At 38.2% G+C, this 14,778-nt stretch overlaps 1 protein-coding gene across 1 annotated transcript; it reads left to right on the top strand.

Annotated features, from left to right (window-relative positions):
- Positions 1–3,716: 3,716 nt before the first annotated feature.
- Positions 3,717–13,727, top strand: LOC131329724 (protein DNA-DAMAGE INDUCIBLE 1). Its single transcript, XM_058363070.1, has 16 exons — positions 3,717–4,033; positions 4,225–4,257; positions 4,831–4,958; positions 5,791–5,899; positions 6,069–6,185; positions 7,196–7,261; positions 7,875–7,937; positions 8,032–8,076; positions 8,409–8,470; positions 9,566–9,659; positions 9,884–9,976; positions 10,057–10,126; positions 10,273–10,343; positions 11,228–11,270; positions 13,106–13,128; positions 13,433–13,727. Exons 1-16 carry the CDS (start codon positions 3,968–3,970, stop codon positions 13,559–13,561), a joined length of 1,212 nt encoding a protein of 403 aa, XP_058219053.1. The 5' UTR covers positions 3,717–3,967; the 3' UTR covers positions 13,562–13,727.
- The last annotated feature ends 1,051 nt before the right edge of the window (positions 13,728–14,778 follow it).

Below are 14,778 nucleotides of genomic sequence, written 5' to 3'. Positions count from 1 at the left end.
TGATAATGCCATAATGCCTCGAGAGGAGAGAGCTAGTCCGGCAGATGTCTTCGGCTAATCTTCTAACCATCTCCTTTTTAAAAAAAAAATCTTCTAACCATCTGGGGGGATTCAGAGTCACGCTCCTAAGCGGCTATAAGCCCCTCCTCATGAAATGCAACCAATTGGTGGATTTATCATGGCCCAATCTCCCTATAAAGAGAGCAAAAAAAACAAAGGCCCATTCATTTATGTGGGCTTTGGGTTCAAATCATGTACCATTGAGCTAAGCTTGGGCAAATTTAGCCTTGGGTTCTCGTGTACACATTGCCCAAGGGTGGAAATTTCTGACGAGTCGCGAGAACTCGATACAAAGTTAATGGGTTATAGTCAGCTATTTCTAACAAATAACATGAAAATGACATTACACGATAACACGAAAAGCTAAAAAGGTCATGTTATGATTGAGAGAATTCTGACACAAACACGATATGACGCGGGATGAGAATTTATGAAAGGACGCGATAACATGACACAAATAAGACACGAAGTTAACAGGTTAGGGTCGTCTATTTTTTACACAGAATACCAATATGACACGACGTGATAATATGAAAAGCTAAACAGATTGGATTAGAATTGAGAGAATTCTGGCACGAATATGACACGACACAAAGCCCGCTCTTCCCATATCAACATTACGTTTAGATTAAACATTTAATCAACCAACTCCTATTGTACCAAAAAATAATACTGTAACAACAAAGCAAAACTAAAGAAAATCAGCAATTTGGGTGTCTTTCATAAAGAAATGAGCCAATCAAAATGTGCCACATCAACATGGTACGAAAATCCGTTGGATCCGGCCGTCGATTGAATCACATTTCGTTTTCAGAAAATAAAGCGTTATAACCGCTTTTAATGTCTCTATGGAATAAAAAGAAAGAATTCCAACCCTACAACTACAATCTTTTCATTCTTCCCTGCTATTCTATCGACAACACTTTCGCTTCTGTTCAAAATCTCAATATACCCATTAAACAAATTTCAGAGCTGATCTATTCCCACATAGAGATAAAACTACATATACAGAGAGAGAGAGAGAGAGAGAGAGAGAGAGAGAGAGAGAGAAGGATGTGTTGTGCGGGTAAGGTGTGTATGTTGTGCACTTGCGTGATCCTGGTGGTGATCGCGATAGGGATTTTGTTTGGTTTTGGAGTTTTCAAGAATGGGTTTCATAAGGTGAAGGACACATTGCATTACTCTGATCCAATTGGTATCAACGACGCTACTTTCTCTTCTTCCCATGGAAGACCCTTCTTGGGTTTCACAGCCCCTCCTGCTTGTTAGGGTTTGTAAAGATTTTCCTTTTCTGTTGCCTTTTTCCCTTTTTCGTATTTTGTTTCTTGATTGATATGTAATTTGGATCTTCCCCAGGAAAAGAAGAAAAATCTTGATTCTTGATATTAGATATTGATCAGTTTGTTTGTTTTTTTTTTTTTTGCATTTTAGATTAGTACTATTTATCTAGATAAGATGAGTTATAGGGATTCTGTTCATCTTTCTGCCACTAAGCAATTGATTGACTTTTTATCGTCAATAGGTCAATAGGAAATTCGGAAAAGATATAGGTACCGACGGATTTTCCACCGAAATCGTACCGACAGCCTCGCCGGGCCGTCTCCGGCCACCGGACGGCCGATCCGAACCGTCCAATAATTCTAAAAAAAATATACACGAAAAAAAGAGTGCTTGATCCAACACCCTACACACATCGGATGCTGTTGTTTTTCGTATAGGGCCTCTCGGTTTTTTTTTTTAGAATTATTAGACGGTTCGGATCGGCCGTCCGGTGGCCGGAGACGGCCGGCGAGGCCGTCGGTACGATTTCGGTGGGAAATCCGTCGGTAAGGATAGCAGCACTCATAGGAAATTAGTTGGCGTGATGTACAATTACTATTAACTTGGATTTTGGATTGATAGATAAAAAGTGGGGTGAGTGGATTGGTAGAAACCCATGGAAAAAAAAAAAGATTGGTAGAAAGATAGAAAGTAGAAAGAAAGAAAATTTGCATGAAAAGCTCGATTTTTATTAAAAGCATGCACCTACAAATAAGGAAGATTGTTGAGGTTAGTTTTTCTTCTTCTTCTCCCTTTTTGTGTTTTGGTAAAAGAATGATAGCTATAGTCACCACACACACAGAGACAAAAGGCATTTGGAATGGTTTGTACGTGGGCCGCCAAGAATCAAGAACGAGTTCATATGGTATATTCAACCTTTGAGTTTGAGCATTTTTAGGTAATCGGTTTTCAAGTTTTGATTTCAATATTACATTGATTTTTTTGCTTTGTAGTTGGTTGCCTACCACTCCTCCTTTAGGAGGAGAATGTTTGAGCCCCTCTGTGGATGGTTTGGGGTTAGGGCTATGATAGTCCCTGTACCTCTCTGTGCTAACCTAACACAGTAAAAAAAAAAAAACTTGTGGTCAATGGAGAATGTGTAGCAGGCGTCCAATAATCTCTCTCATTTTCAACTACTTTTGCAAATGATCCCCTCTCTCTCTCTCTCTCTCTCTCTCTCTCCATGCGTCTGTATGTAGGTCTTGTTTTTTCTTTTTTTTGAACTGTTCGTCTTGTTTGATTGGATAAAAATTTGAACGAGTTCGGAATTTCCGGATTATGAATCTGTATGCATGTCATGTCGTCAATTAGAAAACAGGCGAAGGAAAGATATGGGTGGTATATTCTCAATGTCGATATCAGTAGAAGCACTCGTCCAGGTTATTTTTACATCATTGGTGATCCAACTAATCAAAAAGATAGATCTCAACTTCAAGCCTATCAAGCTCCTCTTTGCGACAATGGATTTCATCTTCACTATCTGAATCTCAACGTTCAGTTCAAGGTAAAGAATTGACATGCGAATGACTCGGCGTGATACCCCCTTAGAACCATGAGGTCCCATCAGGCGTGCCAATGAATTATCTTCCCATTTCCCCCCTTTTGCATAGTATACAATTTGCAAATGCGTTGCGTGAACAAAAATACCCACTATTTAAGATAACTCATTTTTCTTAACTTTGTTGTTTAAATGATAGTATATTTTTTATATATATTTTTATTGAAAGCAAATGGTATTTTGACATCTATTTTAAATTCAGAACCAAAATCTGAGTAAAACCCCAAAAAATCCACTCCTGTCCTTGGCTAAACCCATATCAACACTTTTTACTACTTAAAATTTTCACCAAATAAACGGACACTCAAATACATACTCAAATTTTTGGAGGCTATTTACTCCCTCTCAAATTTACGACTATAACATAAAGCTTTTACTCAAATTTATATTTAGATTTAACTTTGCCCATTGAAGTGCTCCATATCAAATGAAGCTTTTATTTTAAATTTGGGTAGAAAATTGAGTAAGATCGAGGATGCTCAGGTTAAGTTCTGCAAAGATTTTTGGGTCTTTTCTTGTACTGCTCTTATTCAATTTTTTTTTCACGTATCTTAATTTTGCTCCAAATTTTGTGAAGTATATTGATTCGTCTTGTTAAGAATAATCGAAAAAGTAAAAAATCATGACATTTATCCAAATATTTTTAAAAATATTCAAAATAAAATCCAAAAAATTTGTTGACGCAAAATTAACAAATTCAATTTTTTTTAAAAAAAATAACAAAATAAGAAAAAACTCGAAAAGCACTTGGCATATAGCGAACTGACCCTTCCTTTATCAGCCCCACATGAATTTTTATATATTATATATATCCTGTATCGTGTATCGTCGTCACAATCGATAGCATACTTCGGGAGTAAGCCAAGCCAAGCAGACATAGGAGAGAAGAAAAGAGACCCCTTTCACGCAAAACCCCCCCACAACGCAGCGGAAGACATATCCCCTAATTCCCCAAGTAGGAGGCGTATAATTCCAAGGAATCTGAATCGAACTCGTACAATTCGAATCGAAAAACAGAAGAAGAGGGAGATGAAGATCACTGTAATGACTGCGGACGAGCAGATCGTCACCTTAGATGTCGATCGCGACGAATCTGTAATCCCCCACCCTCTCTCTCTCTCTCTCTCTCTCTCTCTCTCTCTTCTACTTCTTCTCATCCCTCTCAAAATCACTTCTTTTTTTTTCTTAGCCAAAAAAAAGAAAGAAAGAAAAATCACTACTTTTTCAGACAGCATTCTGGATTCTAGGTAGTTAGAATTAATGACTTGCTTTGACCTCATTGGCAGGTCGAGAACTTGAAAGCTCTACTTGAGGTTGAGGTGAGATCGATAGCCCTTCTTACACCTCTCTCTCTCTCTCTCTCTCTCTCTCTAAAAATATATACGCGCACATACAAACAAGCACGCACTTCTCTAAAAATATATACGCGCACATACAAACAAGCACGCACTAGATGTCCAGGCACATGCGATATGTGTGCAAATCGTGCTACGCGGGGCATGGAAAGGGAAAAGGATTGAATTGAGATTAATCTGGAGTGCACTAAAGGCTGTGAAAGTAGAAAAGTGGGGAGAAGAAATCTGGAGTTGCATTTTTTTTTTTTCCTTCTCTTCATGCCAATTTTGTAGGTAGTTAAAGTGGTAATTGGGAAGAAAGTGTGTGCCAGCCTAACTGACCTTTTAACCAAACCAAAAGGAGTGTTCCCTTAATAGTAGTAGTAATAATAGATACATGTATTGCCTTGTTTCTTCTTTCTTGGCAGTTTCTTTAGGTGGTTAAAGGAATAGTTTAGGAAACTAAAATGTGAACCTGAGTAAAAAATGATGTTCACACGGAAAAAGAGGTGTTTCCAGCATAATAGATAATATATGTATTGTCTTTTATGCGAGCAGACACAAGTGCCGCTCCAGCAACAGCAGCTGCTGTTAAACGGAAAGGAGATTCGGAATGCTGAGAAATTGAGTGCTGTTGGTGTTAATGATGGGGATTTAGTCATGATGGTCTCACTTGCTACTTCAAGGTATGCTTTTTTGCACTATTCCATAGCTTGTATATGTGAATGGTTGTGTAGCTGCATGTAATTGTTGATATTCTTGTTGCTGGCTTGGGTTGGGATTAGGGTAAGGTAAGTTATCCTAAAATATGTCAAAAACAAAATGTTTTTCTATGTGGTTTATGCCTTATGGTGAGGGACCCCTTTTGGAATTGGTACTTACCAGTAGGGAAGAACTTTTGGAATTGGTAAAGCAGGTGTCTTTATGGGCTAGACGGGTTCTATGGATGTCATATTGCTAGTTATGAACACTTATAGTATGCACATAGTGGTTTCGTTTTAGCTGCTGTTTGGAACAATTTGAGTGGTAGAATTTGCTATGCGTTTATAAAGTAGGATTAAATGCTAAGTATATAAGAAGCTTCTTTTATCCTGTTTGCGGTAAGGGATTTCTATTTTTAGCAGGACGTGGAACTGCAGGAAAGACTATTCATTGGGAATTAGTAGAACAGTCACAACTATTGTAGGTCTATTACAGGAAAGACTATTCGTTGGGAATTAGCAGAACAGTCATGACTATTTTAGGTCAAGTAATAGCACCCAATTTTTAAGTGATTTTTTGTTGTTTGGTCCTTGCCAACACATAGGTCGGCCGAGTATCGCGTCATCGATATAAAATGTGGTTAAAACCTTCATAATTGCAATAGTGATGTGAATCCCATGTTTTGACGGATGTTGTCCTGCTTTCATAGTTTATGAATACCTAGCTTTTGAAGCTTACCACCAATTTTCGTATTCGTTTTTTTTTATGGAATCAATGTGCTTTGTTTGCTAACTAAAGTGACATGAATTGATTCAGTGCGGCAACCAATGAATTAGGCTTCAACCCAGATGGGTCTGCTGTAAACCCTGCAGCCTTCCAGCGGCAAATACGACAGGATTCTAATATGATGGCACGACTATTTCAGGTTTGATTAGCTATCTATTTGGCGTGAAGAATTTTCTTGTGGCTCTAATTCTTATTGTAGCTTAGAGCATATGAGTTAAGTTACTTTACTGCGTTGTCTTGGTATGCACTTAAGTTGTTCTTTACCTAATAAGTTTGTTTACTATACAATTGTTATTATTGAATTACAGGCTGATCCTGAATTAGCTCAAGTTCTTCTTGGAAATGATCTCAATAGACTGCAGGAGGTTTTACGGCAGCGTCATCACCAAAAATCTGTGTTAAAACGTCAACAGGACGAGGAGCGAGTAAGTAACGTTGATTTTCCTTCCCCAGTTGTTGTTGCTTGTTTAATCCTCCATATCACATTAACTTTTTTTTATTGAAATCAGTGTCTGTTCTAACCTCATAATGGGAATGTTTGGAACGGTACTCTGATTTCTCATTAGTGTGACTTCTTACCATTTCTTCATAGAGGCATGTGTCTTCTGAACCGCTATGGAGCCTACTTCTGGGCTACCACTCCACTTGCGTCATGTGAACAAGAGTGCATCTTTTTGGTATTATGTTTTCATGGTTGCGAATTCTCCACAAATGATTCGTAGTTATATTTATGTCCCTACCTATTGTTACGGCCTTAGAATTAATTCTAAGCCCACCCGTGCGGCCTTAGATGCTATGCCCGCCTTTGCTTGCACTAAGCCAAAAGATGAAAGAGTACGAGAGTGAGATGTTTGTAGAGAGAGAAAGAGTTTTCACTATGAACTTGAATTACAAAGCTTCCTCACCTATTTATACACCAAGGGAGAAGTCTAGAACTTTCTTTATAAGCTTCCCAATTATTCTACTCCTAAATTCCCTACAGATATCTATACGAGTCTAGAATTATGTTCAACAATCTAGATTATTGTAGGGGATGGTTCTAGAAGTTCTCTAGAATCCTCTAGGCTTCCGCATTGCTAAAAGAAACTCTAGATAGTTCCAGAAAAATTTTCGTTGGTGGGATGCATGCCAGGTGTTTGTCAAAATGTTTGAGTTGTGACACTGTGCTTTGGTGGCTGTTGTTCTTGGTGTTCCATCTGTATATCCATCCTTCCCCTTTCTGATTCGTAATGGTACCGTTCTGCATGTGAATGTACTATGATTTAGACGTGGCTTTTGTTGTGAAAACATGAAATTCCTTACTAGATCGAATGAAATTGCACCAACTACTTACTGTGATTTAGAACTCGTCATTGCTGTAGAAATTCCTTGGTTTAAAGGTTAATTATGATACGTGCAGCTTGTTCACCCTTGTTCTCTTTATTTTGCAACACAGGCACTCCTCTATGCAGATCCTTTTGATGTTGAAGCACAGAAGAAAATCGAAGCTGCTATTCGTCAGGTTAGTTGGATTGTAATTTCGGGGAAATATCTGTCCGTTTTAGTGTGATTTATGTGCAGGAGATGTTAGAAAACTCCAACATTTGCTTTTGTTTGTTTCTGCATGTGATTTTGAGCTTGTTACAAAGTTTAAACGAGAAGATACAAAAACCAGGTGTTTCTTTTCACAGCTCTTGTCATGCAAAAGTGGCTAGTTGATGCTATCTGCACTTTCACCATTTTTCTTTTGACAAATAGTAAATGCACTGTTTTGCATGTTTGTGAACCCATTCTCTGAAATATTTTCTTTAGTTTGGCCTTCTATGTTAAGACTGTTTGGGAGGTTTTTGGTCTTGTGTGCACTGCAAGGGCTAGTCAATCACTAAAAATAGAGGGTAGGCCCTTATTTTTTACTTGCGATGAATGCCAAATCATGATATGTTTGTTGATTCATTTGGTAGTCTAGGGGCACCGTCCATGAGCACATCTCTGAAACCCCAACAGTGATAGGCACCCGTTACAAAATAAGTTCACCACTTATTCTGTTATTTTTTATTTTCCCCGTAATATAGTGCCCTATCTTTCTCTGTATATTTGCTCATATGATCATTTTATTGTTGCTGTATGGTTTGCAGAAAGGTATTGATGAGAACTGGGCAGCTGCTCTAGAACACAATCCTGAAGGTTTTGCTAGGGTGGTATGTATAATTGAGTGCTGCATTGCCTACTTGTAAAAACTGTAATTCTTTGTGTTCTTGGTAATTGAAATATCACAAAAATTCAACTTTTCAGGTGATGTTGTATGTTGATATGGAAGTCAACGGTGTCCCGTTGAAGGTAGTGACAAAAAATGCCATGGTTTCCTCCATGCTTTATTTGGTTTACCGTTTCTCTTGTCTTGGACTTTACATGCAGTGACAGTACTGGGTTTCATTTATTGCTCACTGAACTTTAAACATTCATTTCTTTCCCAAACATGCTTTACTTTTTTTTTTTAGTCGTCGAAAATCTGCCATGTATCATGTCCTCCACAATTCAATGAGCAACTGTAGTAGATGTTTAGAAATTTGAGTCAGCCACTTTGAGTAGTATAGCTCGGTGCTTTAATCTTGAAATCCTGTCCCATTGCTTTAAAACGACTAAGAAATTTTTGCTTCACTTCCTTTCAGGCATTTGTTGATAGTGGAGCTCAGTCGACAATCATATCTAAAAGCTGTGCTGAGCGCTGTGGGTATGTGCTATTATACTTCTGGACTACTATTACGTCTTGCTTCATATTAGCAGTGCCAGTGGTTATTCTATACCACAGATAGAAAGTTGGTAATCCAACACGATTGAGTTAAGAATATCTAGTGTTCGTGTACTTCTTGTACATGCAGACAATTGTTTAAATTATGCTGGACTTATGTTTTTCTGTACCACAAATCTAAATGAGCAACCGATTCATTCCCTGGTCTTCGCACTAGCCGATAGTTCTCAGATCAATTTTCAGTAAGTTAGGTGGGTTGTAATCAATTGATGATTAAGAAAAGAATGACAATGTGGTGTGGATATGGATCACCAATTATGCAGATAAAGTGGCAGCTATATGAATGATTAACATTGGCTTTTTCAATTGCGCAAATGAACCTATTTAAAGGTTGTGGTCATGACTTAAGGTCTATCAGATTAACCCCCTAGATCTACTTGTAGTTTGTTTAGCACTTTAGCTTGTGGTAGGGGTTTGATCTGATGTGCAAATTCGTGTGATTTCTATGATGATATCTGAGCGATTTCATATAAAAATAGATGAAGTCAATAGGGGAAATTTGAATTGATATACCTTTATTTGTCGGAACTTGGAAGAGATTTTTCTATTTCTCTAGAATGCATTATGCCGTGCAACGTACGTGACTTGGTAACATGGAGTCAGACGTTCAAGTCATGGTTTAACACACTATACTTGGTTGATCCCTGGCAACATGATTTTTGTCTAGCTATGGCCTAGGTGCTTATGTATTGCTTCCCTCAACTCATAGCAACGGTCATAGGATCTTCACGTTTGCGCTTAATCCAGGGCCACAGTCATTTATGCAATCCTCTGGTGAAAAATATTCCAACATCGCAAAGAATGGAAATGTGGAAAGTAACCCTACTTGAATCATAAACCAACAGTTTCAATAGGTGACCTTGTTTTGTTAAAAGGCTACCCCATTGCATGTAGAGAGAACATGAAGTTTCAGCTGAAGAATTCAGTACAGAGCACCTCTACAAGCCTTGTATACTAAATTCTATCTAAGATCTTGTTGAAGGAAGGCTTTTTGATCGCTGTTATATCCTCTTTCAGATTGTTGAGGCTCTTAGATCAACGTTATAAGGGCATTGCTCATGGGGTTGGTCAATCAGAGATACTAGGACGGATACATGTTGCTCCAATCAAGGTAATGCACATACCATGAAACTAGCCTTGTAGCCTTGCTCCCTCTGATTTTCTGATCATTTTACGGTCTATTTTGCACGTGTATGCTTGCCTTGTGTATATGTATAGTTTGATGTGATCTGTGAGCTGCTTTTCTACTTCTTTGACTGAAAGATAAAATGTTTTATGCATCTCTTTCGTTCCATTGTGAGCTAACATTTCATCTTTTCCATGATAATTGTTTAGATTGGAAACGTATTTTACCCTTGTTCCTTCTTGGTACTGGATTCTCCAAATATGGATTTCCTTTTTGGCCTAGATATGCTTCGTAAGCACCAGGTAACAAATTATTTCAAGCTTCTCAAGTTAATAAACCCAGTACAATATGGAAATTTGTGACAAAAAGCTACTGGTTGCAGTGCATAATTGATCTGAAGGACAATGTATTGAGACTTGGTGGAGGAGAGGTTTCTGTACCCTTTTTGCAAGGTTGGTTTTGTGATTCCACAGTTGATGTGCTACTGGGGTTATTCACTTCTTTACAAGTAGATAACTTTCCGCTTAATGCTTGATTTTTTCTGTGATTTACAGACTATTCTTTTTCTGGATAAAATCTATTTTTTTCCTCATTTCAGAAAAAGACATTCCATCTCAATATCTAGATGAAGAGAGGAAATTGAAGCAAGCCTCAAGCTCAGGAGCCCAAGTAATGATACTCTTGATTTCACTAAACCTATCCCCTGTAACAAAGATATTGCCAGATGGATTAGTATATGTTCAATGTTCTTTTCAGTTGTCATTTTCTCTATCAATTTAAATGCTCATTTTTTTAAATAAGAAAATGGTATTGTCATTGCATGTACTTTTCCTAGTTTGCATTACTCTCAGAAATTGGTTATACATGTGACATGAACGGTATATGAAACTACAAATTTAAAAACTCGAGCATGAGTTTGAAGGGATGGTTTGTGAAGTTTCTATATAAAGTAGATTTGTTCACTTTGGCACATCTTCTATTGCATAATTCATTGTTACACTATGATCTTTGGTGATTCATAGTGCCCACTCTATATCTCTTCTTTCTGCATTTTGCCCTAGTTGAAAGTTATGAACCGGTGTGAGTATTGCATGTTATGTAGCTAAGAAGCACGGACTCGTCTACTGGCCACACGTATCCGTATCCAACACGTGTCGGGCACGGACACGACATGACACTCTCCGGACACATACTGGACATGCCTAGAAACTTGTCCAATATTTTTTTATATTTCTTTTACTTAGACACATTGTGGATAATCTAAAACATGTTGGCAACACTCTTGGAACATGCTCAGGGCACATTAAAATGTCTTTGACGTTTATCCAAATTACGAAATCATAACATACCTCTATAATACAAATACACTTTACACTTGACGTGTCCCCTACGTGTCCGTGTCCTAATTTCTGGAGAAATGACGTGTCCGTGTTGGGTTGTGTCCGTATCCCGTGTCTATGTTCGTGCTTCTTAGTTATGTAGTTTAGGAACTGTTGTGGATTTCCATCTGTGCTTTAACACGATTTTTGAGTTTTTACCCTGTGATTCTTCAGGCTGCATCTGGATCAAGAGAAAATAGCAATGCGCAAACTGGAGGTCAGTTTCCTGGTTCATTCCAACTTCCAAGATATAAAATTATTTAGCGTGCATGCTTTAACAGGAATAATGATGCTCTGCTTTGTTTCAGCAAAATTTCTGTAACTATACGGTCAAAAGTTGAATATGCAAACATCATATACTCTTGAGTTCTGTACATGGTCTTCATCAGTTTATGATGACAAGACCAAGCCTTTAAGAAGTTGATCCTTCTGGCCAGTTGACCTGCAGAATGTTTATTTGATTTCTCTGGTAAAACTCGACTCCAAAGTTCTCCCTTCAAACTTCTTGTTTCATTAAATTTGCAAGAACCATTGGGAATGGCTTCTTGTTCGATGTTTGATAAATGGGTATGGGTCTGGTCTCAAGATGGTTTGTTTCTTGCTTTCTTTTGTGGGAGACCGTGATGGTCTTCCACTCCCTATGCAACAGGTGAATCAGGATTTTTGCTGCTCCCACAAAAAAAAAAAAAAAACTTTGGTATTTGTTTTGTGGTTTGAGCCTCTGAAATTCAGAACTGGTTAAACTGTCCTTCAAGTGTCTGGTCTGAAAGAAGGCGTTTCTCTGATTGGACATGCTATTTTTAAGGTTTCACCAACATATCATTTGTCCATCCAACCAGGTTTCATTGTCTTTCCTAGTTGACTTGGAGAAGCTTTTATGGACTCCTTTGCTGTAAAAAAAACATGTACTAATGAAGTTAAAGATGAGAGAGAAGGAATTTTTTGAAGATTTAGAGAAGTATTCTTTAGTTTGCAATGATTCAATATACAGGCATTTTTGGCAGTAATAAATACTGGCATTTGGGCATTCCAATTCCGTCTCTTGACCAATTCTTAGATTGGTTTGAGCTTTTCCTTTCGCATGAAAGTGTATAGGGCCTTTTGGTCGTGTGGCCTTTTTTTGTATTCGGGCGGCATTCCCTTAATGCATTCTTTCTAATATATTTATTTACTTATAAAAAAAAAAAGATTACTGTGATATGCACTAATGACATGTTGTTGCCATCACAATCAACTTGTGACCCCGCCACCCTGGGGAGTTGAATCGTTGGGATTGATCAGCCCCTTGTACAGTTGGGTCTGTCGGAATTCACCCAAGTGGTTGATCGGATGGGGATAATGTCATCTATGATATCGAGGCTGGCTATGAGTCAAGGCTTAGATTGGCTGAGCTGCCATTGGAAACTCTTGGCATCTCACGCATGAACAAGCATTAACAGCTCTAGGAGTTTCCTCCCTCAACTTCCTATATATGCATAATACATGTATTATGGCTATGCAAGGTGGAGAGTAAGAGAGCAGAGATGAAGAAATAGGGAGTGAGTGAGAGCCATGAGGCTCCACCTCCGGTGTTGAGGCCGTGAGTAAACACTCGTGAGAGAAAAAATACTGAGTGACTATCGTTGAGCTGGGGCTCGTTTGGTGTTAGGCTTTGACTATCTGTTTCACAACATTGCGCTCTCTACTTCACACAGTGGAACTCTCTCTCTGGTGGATGTAATTGATTTTGGGAAACCACGTAAATACTTGGTCTCTGGGTGATTGTGGGTGTATGAGTTTTTGGGCTTACCTAGGGAACAACAGGGTTGGCGGTTCAACTTGTTGGACATTGGTGAAGACAAAGATACTATGTGGAGTCTGTCCTTGATCTAAATATATTACCTTGATGATTCGTCCTTTTAAGAGACTGGTGTTCTAAAAGCAAGAGTTGGATCTTTTCTCTCTCTTATTGTTGTTCATCCTTGCTCAATATGCAAATTATGGTATTTTTATTGTTCTGTTTAATAGTAAGGGAAATTAACTTGTTCTTCCAATCTTTATCTTGGCCTGCAGGTGGTGCGCGTAACTTGTCACAGGTAGTTTACAATCACAAACCATTTGAACTTGCATCTTGTTTCTTTAAGAAAGTACATTCAAAGTTGGATTCTTTTGTTGTATATTGGCTACATTTGTTTTTCTTCTTGCGCTTCTCTTCCTTCTTTTACTTAGACTTTTACAGAAAAAGAAAAAAAAAAAGGTTTTCCACAAGTGAGTATATATGGCTACTGTCTTCTTTACCCTATCATCACAACCTATCCTACATGAATTTCATCATTCCACTGATGGTCGGCCGTTGACACTGCGACTATGCGGTAATCTTACCAAGTTGTTCATCTTCAGGGACCAGAATTTGAAGCGAAGGTCACAAGACTTGTTGAGCTAGGGTTTGGAAGAGAGGCAGTAATACAGGCTCTAAATTTTTGTGATGGTAATGAAGATCAAGCGGCAGGGTATCTTTTTGGGGGCTGAAGATGGATTTATTCGAGTTTTGTGGGACCAAAGTTAATTTCCACAGCTTAAACTTATTCATATGAACATTTCACAAGAGATGAAATGTTTGAATGTGACGGTGATGCTCACAAAGTGGGATGTATTTGAATGTCCATTAAAATTGCGGATAGCCCGTTTCTTTGGATTTCTTGTTCTTCATTTTTCTCTTTTTGCTCAGATTTACGTTCATCTGGCCAGAGGATTAAAGCAAGCCTTGTTTATTCACCTCATTCCTGGGATGGTAACATTCAATATCAATAGTCAGCCACGATTCAGTATTAATAGACATTGAAACATCAATTGAAATGACAAACCACCAAGCAAATTTAAAGCAGCACATGAGCCTTGTGATTGTAACGCCTCAGCTTTTCGATGTTTTGTATTCATGTTACCTTTAAAACAATACTTAGTGATTGTTGGATGATTTCTGCACATTTTTGGGGTAAAGATCGTTGTAGGTAGATTCATTTGAGATAAGGAGAAGTTGATAATCAAGGATCGCTACAAACTCGTTCCAAAGCTGGATGGTATATTTCCAGCTGGATTCATGTGCTTAGTGTATTTGCAGCAATCTTTACCTGTCTGATCAATGTTCTATGTTAATTTTCCAGTCAGAATCACAGCGCACTAAAAGGAGAGAAGGTGCCGAGAGAGATTTAAGGGGAAAGATTGTCTTCACTCCCCAGTATATCCACCATCAAAGCATTTCAGATTGATATATGGGGGCTTTAGCGTGTTGAAGTACCCATTGGAGTAGCACTGTACAGACTTCTACGAACAAATCATACCAAAAACCACCAATTTCAAATCATGATACTAAACTTCAAGCTACGGAATTCTAATCACAAGGTATTTCAAGGAAACCAAAAATACTAACACCATCACCTAGTTTGACAAGCATGGTTCAAATGCCAAAACCCACCTGAATACAACGATTAACAAACTAATTTGCACCCAAAGCCAACTTGACTGTTGATGCATGTAGGAAGCAGAAATCAATTCAAGCACGTGTCTCTGGCAACTATAGTAGTGCAGCAAGTATGAAATGTAAAATCAGGGACGGAGCCCCAAACAATGGCGAATATGAAGATCAAAACCTTTCAGCCAATCTGACAGTAACTGCTCTTAGTTTGAATACACCTTCCCAGCTGGAGACCCTAAAATAAGGCTACAGAGAGAATCTCTTGCAATTTTGA

This window comes from Rhododendron vialii, chromosome 6a, assembly GCF_030253575.1.
Source record: "Rhododendron vialii isolate Sample 1 chromosome 6a, ASM3025357v1".
In the NCBI taxonomy this organism is placed as follows: domain Eukaryota; kingdom Viridiplantae; phylum Streptophyta; class Magnoliopsida; order Ericales; family Ericaceae; genus Rhododendron; species Rhododendron vialii.
This window is presented reverse-complemented; position numbering and strand designations above follow the sequence as displayed.